This window comes from Oncorhynchus clarkii, chromosome 24 (assembly GCF_045791955.1).
Source record: "Oncorhynchus clarkii lewisi isolate Uvic-CL-2024 chromosome 24, UVic_Ocla_1.0, whole genome shotgun sequence".
NCBI classification, from domain to species: domain Eukaryota; kingdom Metazoa; phylum Chordata; class Actinopteri; order Salmoniformes; family Salmonidae; genus Oncorhynchus; species Oncorhynchus clarkii.
The window spans coordinates 34,857,794-34,877,171 of NC_092170.1; the positions used below are offsets into that span (position 1 = coordinate 34,857,794).

General features: G+C 49.7%; 3 protein-coding genes across 3 annotated transcripts; 1 reads left to right on the plus strand and 2 right to left on the minus strand.

The window, feature by feature from the left end:
* Positions 1 to 2,017: 2,017 nt before the first annotated feature.
* Positions 2,018 to 14,217, minus strand: LOC139382878 (nuclear mitotic apparatus protein 1). Its single transcript, XM_071127123.1, has 20 exons — positions 14,147 to 14,217; positions 13,949 to 14,039; positions 13,721 to 13,865; positions 13,370 to 13,506; positions 12,963 to 13,074; positions 12,760 to 12,877; positions 12,027 to 12,167; positions 11,689 to 11,802; positions 7,170 to 11,567; positions 6,834 to 7,043; positions 6,550 to 6,737; positions 6,321 to 6,458; positions 5,625 to 5,763; positions 4,165 to 4,390; positions 3,877 to 4,013; positions 3,459 to 3,773; positions 3,249 to 3,341; positions 2,871 to 3,149; positions 2,678 to 2,718; positions 2,018 to 2,332 (listed from the first exon to the last, which is right to left on the minus strand). The coding sequence occupies exons 2-20, from the start codon at positions 14,022 to 14,024 to the stop codon at positions 2,329 to 2,331; spliced, it is 7,011 nt and encodes a 2,336-aa protein (XP_070983224.1). The 5' UTR covers positions 14,025 to 14,039; positions 14,147 to 14,217; the 3' UTR covers positions 2,018 to 2,328.
* On the minus strand, positions 14,123 to 16,610 carry LOC139382648 (nuclear mitotic apparatus protein 1-like). Its single transcript, XM_071126740.1, has 6 exons — positions 16,490 to 16,610; positions 15,024 to 15,077; positions 14,837 to 14,922; positions 14,638 to 14,717; positions 14,460 to 14,548; positions 14,123 to 14,221 (listed from the first exon to the last, which is right to left on the minus strand). Exons 2-6 carry the CDS (start codon positions 15,063 to 15,065, stop codon positions 14,123 to 14,125), a joined length of 396 nt encoding a protein of 131 aa, XP_070982841.1. The 5' UTR covers positions 15,066 to 15,077; positions 16,490 to 16,610.
* A 587-nt stretch (positions 16,611 to 17,197) lies between these two features.
* Positions 17,198 to 19,069, plus strand: LOC139383028 (leucine rich repeat containing 51). The gene is made up of 4 exons (XM_071127321.1): positions 17,198 to 17,376; positions 17,740 to 17,945; positions 18,145 to 18,293; positions 18,846 to 19,069. Exons 1-4 carry the CDS (start codon positions 17,325 to 17,327, stop codon positions 18,982 to 18,984), a joined length of 546 nt encoding a protein of 181 aa, XP_070983422.1. The 5' UTR covers positions 17,198 to 17,324; the 3' UTR covers positions 18,985 to 19,069.
* Positions 19,070 to 19,378: the final 309 nt, after the last annotated feature.

The following is a 19,378-nucleotide window of genomic DNA, read 5'->3' on the forward strand; positions in this document are numbered from 1 at the left end:
GATGAATGGGCAGAGGTTTGGTTAACTCCACCCAGGACCGGAGTTCGGGACTAGGGCTGACAGATAAACAAAAAATTAACAAAGTGGAATACCGTGATAAATTAACAGTCCAGCAGGCATTAGCTATGTAGCCAGTATGTGTGTAATACTCAGTGATAGCATAGTGTGAGTGGTGAAGAGTTGTGTAGCACAGCCAGAAGAGGACTGACCACCCCTCAGAGCCTGGTTCCTCTCAAGGTTTCTTCCTAGGTTCTGGCCTTTCTAGGGAGTTTTTCCTAGCCATCTACACCTGCATTGCTTGCTGTTTGGGGTTTTAGGCTGTGTTTCTGTAGAGCACTTTGAGATATCAGCTGATGTAAGAAGGACTTTATAAATTTGTTTTGGAGTTGTGTAGTTCCAGTTTCCCAGAAAAGCTCTGAGCCTCTGATGTTCTCGTCCTCTTCTCCACAGAAGTCATAACTGGAGGGAGGCCTCACCTGGTTCCAGCTCCCCTGCAGGATCCTGACAGCAAATAAAACAGATTCACTTTTCTCTAAAAGGTGTATTACTAATTGCGTAGGCTGTGGTTGGTTTCCCAAAGTGACAGTTGGACCTGGAAAGGCCAGTTATGAAAGTCTGCTAACAGCCTCTAGCTGTAACCAGATGTACAGGTTTCTCTAACCAGGTAGCTAACAGCCTCTAGCTGTAACCAGATGTACATGTTTCTCTACCCAGGTAGCTAGCAGCCTCTAGCTGTAACCAGGTAGCTAACAGCCTCTAGCTGTAACCAGATGTACAGGTTTCTCTAACCAGGAAGCTAGCAGCCTCTAGCTGTAACCAGATGTACAGGTTTCTCTAACCAGGTAGCTAACAGCCTCTAGCTGTAACCAGGTAGCTAACAGCCTCTAGCTGTAACCAGATGTACATGTTTCTCTAACCAGGTAGCTAACAGCCTCTAGGTGTAACCAGGTAGCTAACAGCCTCTAGCTGTAACCAGATGTACATGTTTCTCTACCCAGGTAGCTAACAGCCTCTAGCTGTAACCAGGTAGCTAACAGCCTCTAGCTGTAACCAGATGTACATGTTTCTCTACCCAGGTAGCTAACAGCCTCTAGCTGTAACCAGGTAGCTAACAGCCTCTAGCTGTAACCAGATGTACATGTTTCTCTACCCAGGTAGCTAACAGCCTCTAGCTGTAACCAGGTAGCTAACAGCCTCTAGCTGTAACCAGATGTACAGGTTTCTCTAACCAGGAAGCTAACAGCCTGGGGTCACAACAAATTAAAACTTTGGTCATCTTAATGTAAAGGGAAAATAGCTCCAATGACTCATTTTTTATTTAAACATGATAACACACGAGTCATCAGACTCTAAAATCATTCAAACACTTGTTTCAGGGGCCTTACAGACAGTGATACTGGTCCACTCATCTCACCAATCAGAGTCCATTTCGGTTCCACTAACAGGCTCAAATCACAAGTCTCCTGTGACGGGGAAGAGATTCTGGGGCTGTCGGTGAAATGAATGAAGTGGCAGGGGGTTGAAGTAGGTAGGTAGGCTGACTATGGCCTGGTGGTACTTGTACCCTTCAGATTGTATTACAGACCAAATTAAGACACTGGCAGGTTGACATTCTGGACAGAATTTAATCAAAAGGTCTTTGAAAATATTTCCAAACTATACAGTCGAATACCCTACTCACAAATTAATGACCGTGTAGTATTTGGGAATGGAAACCTTTCTCTATGGAATTTCTGAGCATTAAATCCAGACCGTTATTTTGGATTAAGTCGCACTGCCACAAGGTAAAACGTGGAATTCCCTTCACAAAACTTCACCTTTCAAAATATTTGCTAGATTGTTTTATACTTTTTATTTGAAAGATAATACGTGTGTGTGTATATATATATATATATATATATGATACAAAAAGGTTCTAAAGCTAAAAAAAAAGGGGGGGGGGGGGGGGGGGGGACTTTTAAAAAGCCAAAGAAGATGATGAAAAAGTCAAAGTGTAATGCATCATCATCATCATCATCATCATCATGATTCAGTGTACCAGTATACACGTACAGTAGGTGACCTATAACAGTATTGGATACCTCACCACCCCATTGAACAGGGCTTAACTAATACATTTACATCATTAGGAGGTCAAATTAAATAAAACATTGAGATTTTAAATCTCAAAAGAAACCAAATTATTAAAACCCAAAATAGCACTAAGTAAATATAATATAACCTCTGGTGAAAGTACACTTGTATTTATTGCACATAAAATGATTATTCTTGGGAGAGTTTAAAGTGTTTAGGGCGATTAGATGTTCATTCACATCTTTCTCCTGAAGTTCATCTGTGGAGAGAGAGAGGGAAAAAAAAACATGTTTTATTAGTGAGAAGAGAGGAACACACTGGATAAATCACCCAGACACCTAAGTGAATAGCAGGTCTGCATTGACGAAATGAGCCAACTGTCAAAACGCTGGAAGTAGTGCTCCCAAAAGGCATGTTATTACACAGTCCTGCAGACAGTCTGGTGTAATGTAGCAAACAGGGAATTTAGAAAACACGTCACCACAAACTAACACCGTAACCCCAAGGGACGATCCGTAACCCCCCCCCCCCCCTCAGACAGACACACCCCTGCAGCACAGCCCAGTTAACAAAGCAGCTGAGTGAAACAGAAATGATAGAAAACCTGCTCAGATGAATGGGCTTTCCAACCAACACCTCAGGTTCCTAAACACACACCGTATCGCTGTAGTTAGACACATGGTCTGATACGGGGTGGTGGGGGGGAGGGGTCAAACAGCATGTCCAATGTGGCTAGAAATCATCTCGTATGCAAATGATCATATGACGCTTGTCTAGAGAAAGGAAGTGGTTCTCACCTTGCGTGCGCTGGTGGGGTTCTTTGGAGACTTGCTGCTGTTGGTCCGTGGGGACTTCCTCTGTGCCTTCCCTGCCGGCTGAGGGGACTTCACACTCCCGGCTCCACTGCGGGGAGACTTCCCATCTCCGGACCGCGGGACACGGGAGCTTTTGTTCCCTGGGGATTTACGGGTGGAGCTGCGAATCTTACTCATGCCTCTCTGTAGGAAGCCGCTCTTGGAAGCTGCCTTACGAGGCGTGTTGTCAATGGAGAACACCATGGACTGTCTCCGCTCAGCCTGACAGAGAGGATGGGTGGATATTTTAGGCCTACTGTTTGGAGTATGCTAACAACCATTGCTGCTAAGAAAACAAACCAGAGGAAGAGAGAGACTCACAGGGCTAAGAGGCTGGCGGTTGTTGGATGAGCTGAAACGACCTCCTTTAGGGGTAAGAGGGCGCGGGAAACAGCTGGTTGCCATCCTCTTAGCCTGAGAAAAGAGAATTCAGTAAATGTAGAATTAAACAAACCGGTTAATGATTGAATCCCCACATTAACATCTACATCCTCCCCTCCACCCTCACCTCCCCTCCACCCTCACCCTCACCTCAGGTGTGTCTGGTTCCTGGTCTTTGGCTGAGCGTTTGAGTGACAGGTTGCTCCCCCTGAGGTTGTGCGTGTTCTGGTTGTTCAGGGTGCTGCTGGCTTTAGGTTTGGGGGGCATCAGTGAGAGGCGGTGAGAGTCGTAGGCTGGCCTGGTGGCCGTGGTGCTGTCGGCCGGTCCCGGGTGGAGTGAGAGCCGGTGGGATGACAGAGACTCCTGAATCTGTCCGGGCATCACAGAGGCTCTACGGATGGTCTCCGTGGGGTCGCCCATGCGCAGGTCATCGTCAGTGAACTCAAAGGACGGTCCCAGGCTGGGCTGCAAGGGGGAGGAGGCAGGGTTTGGAGATAGGATGATTACAAGCAAAACATATTTTTGAGAAAGTGACAGATGGCTAGATGGAGAGTGAGGAACAGTGTACCCTGGACTCCAGAGGATAGCTGCTCTTTAGGTGAGGCAGACAGGACTGGTTTCTGGCCTGCAGCTCAGCGATGCGTAGCCAGTCATCAGCAGCATGCTCAGGCTCATTCTCTGCCCCCACACAGAACTGGCCCGTACCTACACAACGTGCAGAACATAAACACACTGTAGTACAAACTCTGGGCCAATCAACCTCTTGGTGCCTCCTTGAACATGTGGAAGGCAATGGAGAAGTGTCACCGGCTAAGGACAAGGGGCTCGTTGTAGAATGTGTGTAAACGTTTCGTACTCTGTGGAGCTGCAACGTGGACGGTGCTGCGACGGTATCCAGGGAGACTGAGGAGCTGATCGCTCAACGCAACGGCAGGTTTTCCGGGTGTGTGGAAGATCTCCATGGAGACAGGTCGTGCAGTGTGTGTTCTTCCAGTGATGTTGGGATGGGAGTGGACGGAGGCCAGGCTGTAGAACGTCTCGTTGTCACTATCCCCTCCTGCTCCTCTGCGACCAGGAGTCGTCTGTATGGGGGGGGGGGGGAGAAGAAGTCAACCATCCCACTCACTCCTCAGCAGGTCAACCAACCTAAAAGACCGCTAGATGTGAGTTGAAAACCAAAAGGTGATACAGGGTGCTCCCAAGAATGTAGCGAGAGAGAGAAGTGAGAGAGAGAAGTGAGAGTGAGCGCGAGAGAGAGGTGAGAGTGGTGAGAGAGAGAGAGTGGTGAGAGTGGTGAGAGAGAGTGGTGAGAGTGGTGAGAGAGAGAGAGAGGTGAGAGTGGTGAGAGAGAGAGAGAGGTGAGAGTGGTGAGAGAGAGAGAGAGGTGAGAGTGGTGAGAGAGAGAGAGGTGAGAGTGGTGAGAGAGAGAGAGGTGAGAGTGGTGAGAGAGAGAGAGGTGAGAGTGGTGAGAGAGAGAGAGGTGAGAGTGGTGAGAGAGAGAGAGGTGAGAGTGGTGAGAGAGAGAGGTGAGAGTGGTGAGAGAGAGAGAGGTGAGAGTGGTGAGAGAGAGAGAGGTGAGAGTGGTGAGAGAGAGAGAGGTGAGAGTGGTGAGAGAGAGAGAGGTGAGAGGTGTGAGAGAGAGAGAGGTGAGAGGTGTGAGAGAGAGAGAGGTGAGAGGTGTGAGAGAGAGAGAGGTGAGAGTGGTGAGAGAGAGAGAGGTGAGAGTGGTGAGAGAGAGAGAGGTGAGAGTGGTGAGAGAGAGAGAGGTGAGAGTGGTGAGAGAGAGAGAGGTGAGAGTGGTGAGAGAGAGAGAGGTGAGAGTGGTGAGAGAGAGAGAGGTGAGAGTGGTGAGAGAGAGAGAGGTGAGAGTGGTGAGAGAGAGAGAGGTGAGAGTGGTGAGAGAGAGAGAGGTGAGAGTGGTGAGAGAGAGAGGTGAGAGTGGTGAGAGAGAGGTGAGAGTGGTGAGAGAGAGAGGTGAGAGTGGTGAGAGAGAGAGAGGTGAGAGTGGTGAGAGTGGTGAGAGAGAGAGAGGTGAGAGTGGTGAGAGAGAGAGAGGTGAGAGTGGTGAGAGAGAGAGAGGTGAGAGTGGTGAGAGAGAGAGGTGAGAGTGGTGAGAGAGAGAGGTGAGAGAGGTGAGAGAGAGGTGAGAGAGAGAGAGAGGTGAGAGTAGTGAGTGAGCGCGAGAAGTGAGAGAGAGCGAGAGCGAGAGAACGAGAGAGAGAGAGAACGTGCAGTGAGAGAACGTGAGAGAACGAGAGAGAGAGAGAGAGAGAGAGAGAAAACGTGCAGTGAGAGGTGTCCCAGTGCTCCCTCCACCTTGCTCATGGTGATGTTGATGACCTGGGTGGTCCTTCGGCGTCTAGCTGAGGAGGTGGGTGGTCTCTTCCTGGCTGAGTCCAGAGCCAGCTCTCCCAGAGATGTGATGCTGCTCTCCAGCCGGCGCTCAGTACTGGTCCTGGGGAGAACAACCCTGATGAACTTCTTTATAGTAGCAGTTAAACTCGTGGTGCCGGTCCTGGGGAGAACAACCCTGATGAACTTCTTTATAGTAGCAGTTAAACTAGTGGTGCCGGTCCTGGGGAGAACAACCCTGATGAACTTCTTTATAGTAGCAGTTAAACTAGTGGTGCCGGTCCTGGGGAGAACAACCCTGATGAACTTCTTTATAGTAGCAGTTAAACTAGTGGTGCCGGTCCTGGGGAGAACAACCCTGATGAACTTCTTTATAGTAGCAGTTAAACTAGTGGTGCCGGTCCTGGGGAGAACAACCCTGATGAACTTCTTTATAGTAGCAGTTAAACTAGTGGTGCCGGTCCTGGGGAGAACAACCCTGATGAACTTCTTTATAGTAGCAGTTAAACTAGTGGTGCCGGTCCTGGGGAGAACAACCCTGATGAACTTCTTTATAGTAGCAGTTAAACTAGTGGTGCCAGTCCTGGGGAGAACAACCCTGATGAACTTCTTTATAGTAGCAGTTAAACTAGTGGTGCCGAACACACATTCTAAACCTACCTGTTGATCTGACGGGTATTCATGGGGGTGAAGTAGAGGGTCTCCAGTGAATCCCCTCCCAGAGCACGCCGTTTAGCAGCTACGCGCTCCGAGCTACGCACCAGGGGAGTACTGGACTCGTCAGGCTCCATTGGCCTCCTACAGGGCAGGGAGAGAGGGAGATGCAGCTAGGTGACTGGTATACAAGTCAAGGTCAGAGGAGATGGAGACGGAAGAGAAGGTGGGTTACGTGGTAGTGTTGAGGGAGTCGTCCAGGCTCAGGTCCAGGCTGTCGCCGCTGATCTCCTGGTGAGTCTGGCTCTGGGGGACTTTCAGGTAGACACTCTCTCTACCCCCTCTCATCTTCTCAATCCTGCCTGGTCCCCTCTCAGGTCGAACCTGGCTCTGCTCCCGAAGGTGACGATCAGCAAACGCAAGCTGTAAAAAACACACAAATAATGTCAGTTTCATGTCAACATGAAGCTGACATCCTGTATGATAGAATGCATAATATAACCTGATTGAGAGGTATACCTGTGCTTCCAGAGTGTTGATCTTGGAACCGAGGCTCTTCTCTTTGCTCCTGGCCTTCTCCAGCTCCTTCTGCAGCAGCTTCATCTCTGTGGTAACAGCGTTGACCTCATGCTCTCTGACCTCTAGGCTGCGCTGCAGCTCCGTCACCTGCTCCTGAGACTCCACAAGCTGCTGCTTCTTCCCCGAGTAGTGGCTCTTGGCTTTCTCAACCTGGGAACAAAAATATACCACACCTCAACCTCCAAGACAAACCTGAATAATTCTATCCACTGCCAGGGTGAGGTGTGTGTTAGCTCAGAGATGTGTTATGTGGTTGTGTTTACTGGTCAGACTCACCTGTGTTTTGTAGTGTTCCACTACCTCAGTGTTGGCAGCAAGTTGTTTCCGTAGATCTCTGACCTGCTTCTCCCACTCTGTTCCCTCCATCTGTTCTCTCAGCAAGGCCAGTTCCTCCTGCAGTACAACCTCCAGCCTCTGGGCGGCACTACATTTAATCTCCAGGACCTGGTTACCCTCAGTCAGCCTCTCCTTCTCCAGGAGCAGGGCATCCAGCTGTTGTCTCTGGCCACTTTCTGTGCTCTCTGCCTGGGCTCGCAGCTCAGCCATGCTCCCTTCCAGCTCGCTCTGGTTCTGCTCTGCCTGGAGGGCCCGGGTTAACAGAGCCCCCTTCTCTTGCTGGAGCACAGAGAACTGCTCCATCAACTCCTTCTCCACCTGGCCTGCTGCCTGCCCTTCCTCCTTCTGCCTGGCTAGATCCTCCCTCAGGACAGCCTCCTGGTGCTCCAGGCTCTGCTGGTGGAGGGACACCTCCCCTCTCAGTGTCTCCTTGGCCTCCCTCTCCTGGAGGACTGTGGCCTGCACCTCCTGTAGCAGTCCCTTCTGTAGGCAGTTTTCCTCCTGCTGCTTGGCCAGCTGCACCTGTAAGGCAGTGTGCTCCTCTCTCAGGGGGCCCTCGCTCTGCACCTCCTCCAGACGGCTGACATATGTGGAGATCTCCTGGCGGAGTTGTGTAGCCTCCTGTCTCAGGGTGCTGAGCTCCAAGTCCTTAGCTGCTTGGAGGGCCACCATCTTCAGAGTGGCCTCCTCTCTGGCTCTCTCCTCCTTCGCGGTCAGCTCTCTCAGCTCCTCCTGTTGCCTGGCCAGCTCCTCTCTCAGTACCTCCACTGACTCCTTCTCCATGTGGGCCTCCTGCAGCACCTCCTTCTGAAGGGAGATCTCCTGCTCTCTCTTAGCTAGCTGCTCCTGTAAGGTAGTGGCCTCCTCTCTCAGAGTGCTGAGCTGCAGGTCTTTAGCTGCAGCCAGAGACGACACTACCTCCAGCTGAGCCTGTAGGGCCTCCATCTTCACAGTGGCCTCCTCTCTTGCGTTTCCCTCCTGCTCCCTCAGCTCCTCCTTCCCCCTCTGCACCTCCTCCAGACGGCTGACATGTGTGGAGATCTCCTGGCGGAGTTGTGTAGCCTCCTGTCTCAGGGTGCTGAGCTCCAAGTCCTTAGCTGCTTGGAGGGCCACCATCTTCAGAGTGGCCTCCTCTCTGGCTCTCTCCTCCTTCACGGTCAGCTCTTTCAGGGCCTCTTGCTGCTCCTCCAGGCTCTGTTCTAAGGACTGAGCTCTCTGCTGCTGGCGGATTAACTCCGCTCTCAGCTCCTCCTGTTGCCTGGCCAGCTCCTCTCTCAGTACCTCCACTGACTCCTTCTCCATGTGGGTCTCCTGCAGCACCTCCTTCTGAAGGGAGATCTCCTGCTCCCTCTTAGCTAGCTGCTGCTGTAAGGTAGTGGCCTTCTCTGTCAGAGTGCTGAGCTGCAGGTCTTTAGCTGCTTGGAGGGCCTCCATCTTCAGAGTGGCCTCCTCTGTGCTCTTCGCCTCCTGCTCCCTCAGGGCAGCCTCCTGGTGCTCCAGGCTCTGCTGGAGCTCTGCAGCTCTCTGCTGGTGGAGGGTCACCTCCCCTCTCAGAGCGTCTACCGCCTCCTCCTGGAGGGCTGCAGCCTGGGCCTCCTGCAAGACCTTCTGTAGGGAGCTGTCCTCCTGCTGCTGGACAAGCTGCTCCTTCAGCTCTCTAAGGGCCTCCTGCTTCTCCTCCAGACTCTGCTGGAGCTCTGCAGCTCTCTGCTGGTGGAGGGACACCTCTCCCCTCAGCTCCTCCTGCTCCTTGGCCAGCTCCTCCTGTAAGGCTCTGTGCTCCTCGCTCAACATGCTCTCCATCCGAATCTTCTCTGACTGCACGTCCTTTAGATCAGCTGCCCGTTTGGCGTTCTCCTGGCAGAGTAGAGAGGCTTCATCTCTCAGAGTGCTGAGCTGCAGGTCTTTAGCAGCAGCCAGAGACGACACTACCTCCAGCTGAGCCTGTAGGGCCTCCATCTTCACAGTTGTCTCTTCTCTTGTGTTTCCCTCCTGCTCCTCCTTCCCCCTCTGCACCTCCTCCAGACAGCTGACATGTGTGGAGATCTCCTGGCGGAGTTGTGTAGCCTCCTGTCTCAGGGTGCTGAGCTCCAAGTCCTTAGCTGCTTGGAGGGCCACCATCTTCAGAGTGGCCTCCTCTCTGGCTCTCTCCTCCTTCACGGTCAGCTCTTTCAGGGCCTCCTGCTGCTCCTCCAGGCTCTGTTCTAAGGACTGAGCTCTCTGCTGCTGGCGGATTAACTCCTCTCTCAGCTCCTCCTGTTGCCTGGCCAGCTCCTCTCTCAGTACCTCCACTGACTCCTTCTCCATGTGGGCCTCCTGCAGCACCTCCTTCTGAAGGGAGATCTCCTGCTCTCTCTTAGCTAGCTGCTCCTGTAAGGTAGTGGCCTCCTCTCTCAGAGTGCTGAGCTGCAGGTCTTTAGCTGCAGCCAGAGACGACACTACCTCCAGCTGAGCCTGTAGGGCCTCCATCTTCACAGTGGCCTCCTCTCTGGTGCTCTCAGTCTGCTCCTTTAACACTCTCATAGCAACCTCCTGCACCTCCAGGCTCTGCTGGAGCACTGAAGCTCTCTGCTGATGAAGGGACACCTCCCCTCTCAGTTCCTCCTGCTGCCTGGCTAGCTCCTCCTTCCCCCTCTGCACGACCTCCAGATGGCTGACATGTGTAGAGATCTCCTGGCGGAGTCGAGTGGCCTCCAGTCTGGCGCTATCCTCCTGCTGCCTCAGCTCTTCCACCAGTGTTCCTCTGTGCTCCAGGTCCTGCTCCAGCCTCTCACACTTCTGTCTCTTCCTATCATTGTCCTGGATGGCTGAGTCCAGCTGCTGCTGTAGGGCTGACACGCTCTCCTCCAGTTCCATACGTTTAGACTCCTGTTCCCCAGCCAACTGCCTCGCCTCCTCAACTGACAGGGCCTCCGCGGCACGCCTCCTCTCCACCTCCTCCTGCTGCGAGATGACTTCCTCCTTGAGTGAGGTCAGTTCTTCCTGTCGTCTCTGGGAGGCAAGAGAGGTGGTGGACTGTAGCTCCTCCTCCAGCCTCCGGAGGCTCTCCTCCTTCTCCCTGAGAGACGACTCCTTCTCCCTGAGAGCTGCCGAGGTCTCCTCATTCCTCTCCTGGACCTCTTCGACCTGCTCCTTCACTATCCGCAGCTGCTCCAGCTGGGCAGTGTGCTCTTCTCTCAGGGCTTCCATGTTTTTGCCCTCCTGACACAACTCCTTCAGCAGAGAGATCTGGTCCATCAGGCCAGCGAGCCGCTCTCTCATGTTATTGATTTCATTCTCCTGAGCGGCAAGCTCCTCCCGTAGCTCCTCCTGCTGTAAGCGGTACTCCTCTTGTTGCATGGCTAGCTGCTCCTCCCTGGCCCTCACCTCCTCTCTCAGGCTGCTGAGCTCCAGGTCTTTGGCTTCAGCGAGGGATGAGGCAGTGGCTCTCTCTGTCTGGAGGGTCTCTATGTTCTCTGTGGACTGGAGGAGGAGACACTCCTTCTCCCTCTGAGCCTCCTCCAGCTGGGCCATCTGTTCCCCCAGGCTCCTCACCTCCTCCTGGAGTCGAGAGAGCTCCTCCCTCACCGCTTCCTTCTCCCTGTGGGCTTCGGACTGCGCCTCCTTTTCTAGGGAGATCTCCTCTTGCTGCCTAGCCAATTGTTCCTGCAGAGCAGTGTGCTCCTGCCTCAGGCTGCAGAGATCCGTAGCATGTGCAGTTATCTCCTGGTGCAGTCGAGTGGCCTCCTCTCTAACGGCCTCCTCCTGCTCCTTCAGCTCTTTTAACGCCTTCTCAGATGCAGCCATCTCCTCCTGTAGGACCTCCCTCTGTAGAGCGCTCTCCTGCTGCTGCTTGGTAAGCTGCTTCTCCCTGACCTGCACCTCCTCCTCAGCCCTCCTCAGAGAGTCACCCATGGTGTCCACGTGGCTGGTCAGCTCCTGGATCTCCTCTCTGGCCTTCCTCTCCTGCCGCTCCATAGCCAGGTTCAGCTCCCCTCTCTGAATGCACTCCTGCTGCACCTCCTCCCCCAGCGCCTTCACCTCCTGCTCCCTTTGTTGTACAGTCTGGGTAAGGCTGGCCACCTCAGCAGTCAGGGTGTGGAGCTGGGCAGTCAGGGACTCCCTCTCCTCCTTGGAGGCCAGCTCCAGAGCCTCTCTGTCAGCCCGCAGAGCACTCAGGGCTTCCTGGAGTTCAGTCACCAGGACCTGCAGTCTCTGGCTCTCTGCCTGTAGAGAGGCCCTCTCCTGGGCATGCAGGGTGGCAGCCTGCTCCTTCTCCCCCTTCAGACGGGCGATGGTGCACTCACACTCTGCGTGCCTGAGGGTGGCATCAGCCAGCTCCTGTTTCAGCTGCTCCCACTGTGGGGGTAAACAAGGAAGGACGTGTGGTTAAAAACACTGAAACTAAAATTTGGATGTAATGTCACCCTTGAACATTGTGACAATTGATCCAGCTTTAAGTATCTGGGTAAATGCTAACCTCCAAGATAGGGCCCATAACCTCTCCTTTTTCCTGCATTTTGGCTTTACTCAGCTCGTCCTCTAGAGAGGAGATCTTGCTCTGCAGGATCAGCATCTGTTCATTCAGACACTCCTAACAGACAGAAAGAAGAATGAAGAGAACGTAAAGAGAGCAATCACAAATTGAGATATTCTGGGCCTCTAGTCATAAAGAGTCTCCCGAGTGCTGATCTAGAAGCAGGCCCCCGCTGTCCAAGTCATTTTTAGTCATTGTGTTGTAAAAAGGCAAGACTGATCAAAGATCAGCACTCCCACTCAGACGCTTTATGAATATGGGACCTATTCTATAGGCCTCACCTTCTGAGCAGTGGCCCGGTTGAGTTCAGCCTGAAGGTGGCAGTGTCTGCTGCTCCACTCCCCCTGAGCAGAGTCCTGGGCCTCAGTCAGCCTGTCCACCTCAGCCTCAGCACTCGCCAACCGAGCAATCACTTCACGCATCTGACACACACAAATGATGAGACAGTTGTCCGTTAGTAAATCACTATAGGCTGTGTATGGTTTAAATGACTTCATTTCAAAAGGTTAAACTGCAGCCATTTTTATCTCAATATCAAACCTTTTCTGGGTAAACATTTAGTACCTTAATGTTATTATTTTTTCTATTAAAATTGTCAAAAAATAAACCAAAATAGCTCATTAGCAAAGAGCAATTTCTCAAGCAATCCTTTTTCTAGGACTGTCTGGGAGTGGTCTGAGTGAGGGGTCTAATTGGACGAGCTTAAAAGGGAGGGATATGCAACCTGAAAAATTGCTGTTATTGGCAGAGGTTTTGAAACTCTCTCTGTTGTTATTGGTCCATTAACTTATAACATCTGGTGAGGTCACCGGTCAGGCCAAAACTCCATCCCACCAAAATAGGCTGGAATTCCAGCCTGTCTTATCAAACAGATCTCACACTAAAAGGGTATTATAAGTTTCACAACCTCAGTGTGGGGGAAATGTTTATATTATATATATAAAAATAGAGGGAAAATCAGATGTTTTCCTGCACTGGGCCTTGAAGGAAGCGTGTACAAGGAGAGTCCTTCACCTGGGCAGAAAGGGTGCCATTCTCCTCTGTCAGGTTATCCACCTTCCGCTCCATCTGAGAGGAGTTAGTCTTTAACGCCTGGCACTCCTTCAGCACCTCATGGAGACGGGTGCGCAGCCTAATAGAGAGAGAACGCAGTTACACACACACACACCTAGCATTACCTCAGTATGACCTTGACCCTCCTCTCTCTCCCTTCCTACCCCTCGTTCTTGCTGTGCAGTTCTTGTAGCTCATCCCGGGGCTCCTGCTCCTGCTCAGCCTGTTCCCTCAGCAGCTTCTCAATACGGTGCTGCAACTGACAGATCTGACTCTCTACAGGAGGGTGAAAGAGCAGTGTTAGGTTCTAAATATCAGAGTAAGAAATCTACGGGCACTATGAAAGCTCCAACCAAGTTTAATCACCCATTGCTCGCAGTCAGCGTTCCAATAACATCTGGCGTAAACCCTCGACTATATCATTGAATATTTCAATAGGATACCTGATAATTAACAATATCCCAAGTTCAGCCAGAACTCATCAGCAGGAACAGTAAGAATCCAGAGGAAGTAGTGGAGAAACAGCAGGTACATCCTTATTAAAATCAGACAGAGCCAGGTAGGTAGGTACCTCTCTGGGTGAGGGTGGTGGCGCTGGTGGTCAGGTCTTTCTCCAGCTCATCCCTCATGTCTCTCTCCTGACGCAGCTGCCTCTGCAGCTTCTTCAGCTGGAACTGAGGAGTGTTCATCACATCCTGCAGGGGAGAACTACACAGGCGGGTGGGAGAAAACAGGAAAAGGCACCGGTTACTCACACAGATCAGTGTTCCCACCTAGCGTACAGATCATTAGTCCAGCGAGCAAACATCAGCTGTTCTAGACTAGTAACTCACTAGGGCTGTAGCTAGGATACCATAGATGGGATACTAGAAGAGGAACGAGTGAGCACTAACAGAGGAGACATGGAGGGACAGAGTAATACCTGACAGACGAGGACGCAACAGTTTGTAGGTCCAGAAACTGAACTGAACCGATCTTCTTTCTGCGCCGGAAAACCGGGGACTCCTCATCGTTGAACAAGGAGGATGAGGAGGTACTGGAGATGTCACTGTTGAAACTAAACAGGGCTGAGAGAGAAAGAGTATGCGTGTTTCTGTACTGCAACCATAAGGTGTTGAACGTAACCTGAAACATGTGAGTGAAGGCTTACGCTTCTTCCTTAGATATTTCTCCAAGTTCTCACTCAAGTAGAGGCTATTCTCATTGTCCAAAACAAAGCGGAGCATGGAGGCAAGCTCAACCTTTAGGGAGGAAAAACAGAAATTAGTCACATAAGTGCACTGCTATCGGGCAACAAGAAAAAATGGAAGTTCATGGTATGCCACTAAGAGCACAAGGACCCTCCTACCTCAAACTTGTATTCCAGTTGGTTCAGGTCAACATGGTTGTTGATCACACTATGGTAGTACAGGAGCACAAGCACCTGAGAACAACACAAGCATAAAAACAGGCCACCCAGGGGATCTGGGTTAGAGGTGGGCTGGATCATTAACTCACTGCATGTAACCAATAAACTTAGCTTTGAGAGAGAGTTGGGTCAAGTGTAGAGCTGAACACAATGCAGTGGCCTCTGAGCATTCCATCCATCAATTCATGATGTATACTTGGGCTCGAGATCACATTTGGTCAGTGAATAAAACCCAGTTGTATGAACCTGATACCTTGGATAACTCCACCTCCAGGTTTAGGCCATTGCAGATGTTGTCCCAAGAGATGAGAGCTCCCCGTTCTGTGCTGCACCTACAGTCACCTGGAAAAACACAACAGCAGGACTATTAGCCATGTGTCTGTGGGGGAAACCCCCCCCCCCCCCCCCCATGACCAGTGAGTGTGACTCACCTTGCAGGAAGTCAGAGACCACTTTCAGCCTCTCCTGGACAGGCTGGTCCAAATAGGACTTACCGGGCTCTTCCTTTCTCCTGTCAGAATCACAAACATCAATGATCAACACAAGAAGCAAAACTACCAAGTCAGCGAAATCCAGACGAGGACAAATATCTATGGTTCTAAGCTATTACGGAACATTGTTTTTACTCACAGTTTATAGACGAGCTTCAACAACAAAACGCCATCCTGTAAATCGTTGATGCGCCGCACCGGGACGTCCACATTCAGGTGGTTAACCTAGTGACGAAAAAAATTATGTATTCAATTTAGCAAGGCATACCAAACGAAGTACTTAGAGCTTATATTGGTTACGACCACAGAAAACAAAGCAGACTTACCCATTCCAACAGTGCATGCTCTTTATCAAGGTGAAGCACCATCTTTGCTGCTCACTAGACAATGGAAAACAGACAGACATTAGTATCAATCATTCACTGTATGGAAGAAAGAAGAACGCTCAGTCTAAGAAGCTAGCTTGCTATCATAAGCTATCAGCAACTCCAACTACACTACGTGACCAAAAGTATGTGGACACCTGCACGGGAAACATCTCATTCCAAAATCATGGGCATTAATATTATGGAGTTGGTCCCCCCTTGGCTGTCATAACAGGAGAGGAGATGGCTGCAAAGTTCTTCCACACCGATCTCGACAAACCATTTCTGTATGGACCTCGCTTTGTGCACAGGGGCGTTGTCATTCTGAAACAGGAAAAGGCATTGTCCAAACTGTTGCCAAAAGTTGGAAGCACAGAATCATCGAGAATGTCATTGTAGGCTGTAGCGTTAAGATGTCCATTTACTGGAACTAATGGGGCCTAGGCCAAAACATGAAAAACAGCCCCAGACCATTAGTCCTCCTCCACCAAACTTTACAGTTGGCACTATGCATTGGGGTAGGTAGCGTTCTCCTGGCATCCACCAAACACAGATTCATCCGTCGGACTGCCAGATGGTGAAGCGTGATTCATCACTCCAGAGAACTCTTTTCCACTACTCCAGAGTCCAATGGCGGCGAGCTTTACACCACTCCAGACGACACTTGGCATGGAGATCTTAGGCTTTTGTGCAGCTGCTCAGCCATGGAAACCCATTTCATGAAGCTCGCGAAGAAAAGTTATTGTTCTGACCTTGCTTCCAGAGGCAGTTTGTAACTCATCAGTGCGTGTTGCAAACGAGGACAGTTGACTTTGATGTGCTACGAGCTTCAGCACTCACATTCTGTGAGCTTGTGTGGCCTACCACTTCGCAGCCAAGCCATTGTTGCTCCCAGATGTTTCCACTTCATAATAACAGCACTTACAATTGACGGGGCAGCTCCAGCAGGGTAGACATTTGAGGAATTTACTAGTTGGAAGTGTTGCATCCTATGAGGGTGCCACATTGAACGTCACTGAGCGGTTCAGTAAAGCCATTCTACTGCCAAGGTTAATCTATGGAAATTACAGGCTGTGTGCTGAAATAGCCGAATCCTCTCATTTGAAGGTGTCAACATACATTTGTATACTGTATATAGTGTAGCTATTTAGTTAACGTTACTAGTTACCTAAAGATAAAGTAACTTGTTACTTAGAGAAAGGAATCTCAAAAAGATATCTGGGTAATAGCTAACGTTAGCTAGCTACTCGACAGCTATAAATGGTACTTAAAGAAAGGAATTTCTGGTTACTACCTAACGGCTAACGAGCTAACGTTACTCCCAGTGCTAACGTTAGTTACTAGCTAACAGTCAGTGAGACTAGCAAACTAAACGTTACATTAACTTGTTAATTAAACAACTATTAACGAGTAGAAGTATGTCTTACCTTTGAAATTAGCTAGCTATTGGTAGAAAACATTTATAAATTCCGTCTCGAAAATACCAAACTCTAGGTAGCACCCGCTTACCAAAATAACTTTGTGTTTCGAACACCAGGTCTATTTTTGAAGTGCTAAGAAGTATACTCTTTCAAATTTCGGCGCTGGTGATTATCAAGCCTTCCTATTGGAGGCATTCAGAGCTGCAAGACGCCAATTGGTTATTTGTGCAGAACTCGCCATTTTGTGAGCGAATAAAAATCTACTGTAGTTTTCAGTTCATAATTTCTTATGAATAAAACATTAATAGTAATTATTCAAACGTATACACTATTCTATTGTAAGGGAACATTTCTGAACATTATTCAATGGGCTTTCTGCAACAATGTACAATTTAATAAATAAAATAAATACGTTTAATTAAATATTTAAACTACAATTCCCATATTCCGAAGACTCGTCTCCTTGGAAACCGACTGTTGTAGTGTAGTTCTCGCTCATTGTGACAAACAAGTGTCTAGCACATGATAGCTAGCGAGCTGTGTGTGGGGTTTTTTAGGGGTAAAATAGCTCAATTACGTTTAATTCATTGTAGGCAGAAAACTTGTTATAGAAATCTAGAAATGTAGCTATGTCATTTTTATTTTGTATGCCTTGAACAGAGATGAAGTCAAGTGAATAGACGTTGTTTGAGTTGTAGCTAACTTAGCAGGAACGTTAACGATAGCATGGACAAAATAGCTAGGCTAAGTGCAAAGATGATACAGTAATCCTCATTTCAATTAGCTGGATTCATTTAAATATTATATTTATTATCGTACAGGTTAGCCAAAAGGCTGTAAAATGTATGGCGCTCCTGTGGATTTATCATTCAAATGCCTCAGCTCAATGACAGGTAAACCAGCAGGTTCTTTCACACTATTAATGCGGATGAAGGAAAGGATTCCACTTTTGAGATGCAATTCAGAGCGTTGTACTTCTTCCTCAACACTTTTTTACCAGTGGAGGTTGCTGAGAGGAGGACGGCTCATATTAATGGCTGGAATGGAGTCAATGGAGTGGTATCAACCACATGGAAACCACGTCTGATTTGTTTGATACTCTTCCATTGACTCCATTCCAGCTATTATTATGAGCCGTCCTCCCCTCAGAAGCCTCCACTGCTCTCTACCCTCTTGTGCCTGTGTCTCAATAGTCGTGGCTTCCTTTCCTATTCTCAATGCCACCTCTAAGTCCTCTCACACAACTTCTCTCTCAGACGCTCTGACGGAGGAGCCAAATCAGGGCTTGCGGCCACTGAAGCGAAATGCAGAGAAGAAGTTCTGCAGCCGCTCGCTGCGTCTCAACAACAACATCATCACAGACTTGAGTGGCTTCAATGATATGGTCTCAGCCTTCCTCTCAGAGCCCTCACAGCTCGCCTGGGTCGACCTGTCCTTCAACGACATCTCACACATAGACCCAGTGAGTTGAGTCCACGTAGTCACGTACATACAGTGGCTCTGGTCAAAAGTAGTGCACTATATAGGGGATATTGTGTAAAATCGAGACAAGTCTACTGTCTCCCTGAACAGCCACAGCCTGGCAGGGGGGTCAAATGAAGGGCTCTAGTACATTAGCAGTGATCACTCTAAACCCTGTGTGTGTGAACTTTGTGTCCCAGGTCCTGGTGGAGCTGAAGGAACTGCGGGTGTTGTATCTCCATGGTAACAGCATCTGTAACCTTTCAGAGGTGGATAAGCTGGGCGCCCTGCCCTTCCTACATACACTCACCCTGCACGGCAACACCATGGAGAATGAGGGGAGCAACAGGTACACACACACTTAGCATCACAGGGATTAAATGAGAAAGGTGAGGACAGCTGCTAAACCTACACATGCACACAGTAAACTCATCCACACACACATACGCAAACACAGGCCGGCACCAATGTGCCTCCCCTTAGCCCCAGATGGGGGGGTGGGATGGGTTACAGGGGTTGTTTATTCCACTCATACTCTTAGTGTGACCTCAACGTGCTGTCTGAATGCTGTCTGTTCGCAGAGGGCTATGTGGCTCTGAGCCCTGTGTGTAATAGGTGCTGGGTTAGAGTTGCAGCTGTGTAGCATTCTGACTAGTGCATCAAATGAGCAGAGATATCCTGTTACACACCAGCTCTCTGCCTTTCTGCATAGCAACACGGCCAAATCCTACAGAGTTTTGAGCATTCTCCCTCTCTACTCAGTGCTAAATGACTACTGGTTTACAGTGTATGTATGTGTTCAGCCCTGGAGCCTTATGGTAAAAAAAAGAAAAACTGAAGTTTGTGTACCTGGACAAACACCCAGTTATAAGAACCCCTGTGTGTGTGTGTGTGTGTGTAGGGGGTATGTGATTGCGGCTCTGCCTCACTTGAAGAAGTTGGACTTCAGTGCTGTTACACGGCAGGAGCGAATCATGGCCCAAGTCTGGCATCGCCCTGGGAACCTTGGCAAAAACACCAGGAAGAACCAGGACAACTGACCTGTCACCACAGAAACGGAGGGAGGGGGGGACACAATCGTCATGCCAACCAACCAAAAGGTTCCAGAACAACAGGCTTACATCAGGAGGCCTTATGACTGAAGCATCATGTAAAAGTACAATATGAATCTACTCATCAGAAACTCTGTCTGGTGTCTGTCTTAGAGTTGGGGGGGGGGGGGGGGATAGTACATCTACAGTAGATGTGATTTCTGCTTAATTAGGATATTCCTGACCTTTTTGCCACCTTGACCTATATAATTATTAAACTGGAACAGAGGCCACCCAGGCTAAAGGTATAGAGTCCTCTCAATCAAACTGTCCAATATGCACCTTTTTACACTAAACTAAAATATAACGCAACATGCAACAATTTCAAAGATTTTAGTTACAG

Excerpts from the sequence above, each read along its gene's own strand:
- LOC139382878 (XM_071127123.1), bottom strand. The coding sequence starts at position 14,024 with ATGCTCCGCTTTGTTTTGGACAATGAGAATAGCCTCTACTTGAGTGAG. Across the intron at positions 7,044-7,169 it reads TGGAACACTACAAAACACAG|GTTGAGAAAGCCAAGAGCCA; the intron begins GTGAGTCTGACC and ends TTTTGTTCCCAG. Across the intron at positions 4,014-4,164 it reads CCACGTTGCAGCTCCACAGA|GTACGGGCCAGTTCTGTGTG; the intron begins GTACGAAACGTT and ends CACGTTGTGTAG.
- LOC139382648 (XM_071126740.1), bottom strand. The coding sequence starts at position 15,065 with ATGGTGCTTCACCTTGATAAAGAGCATGCACTGTTGGAATGG. Across the intron at positions 14,923-15,023 it reads AGCATGCACTGTTGGAATGG|GTTAACCACCTGAATGTGGA; the intron begins GTAAGTCTGCTT and ends TTTCGTCACTAG. Across the intron at positions 14,222-14,459 it reads TGGAGGTGGAGTTATCCAAG|GTGCTTGTGCTCCTGTACTA; the intron begins GTATCAGGTTCA and ends TGTTGTTCTCAG.
- LOC139383028 (XM_071127321.1), top strand. The coding sequence starts at position 17,325 with ATGTATGGCGCTCCTGTGGATTTATCATTCAAATGCCTCAGCTCAATG. Across the intron at positions 17,377-17,739 it reads ATGCCTCAGCTCAATGACAG|ACGCTCTGACGGAGGAGCCA; the intron begins GTAAACCAGCAG and ends CTTCTCTCTCAG. Across the intron at positions 18,294-18,845 it reads GAGAATGAGGGGAGCAACAG|GGGGTATGTGATTGCGGCTC; the intron begins GTACACACACAC and ends GTGTGTGTGTAG.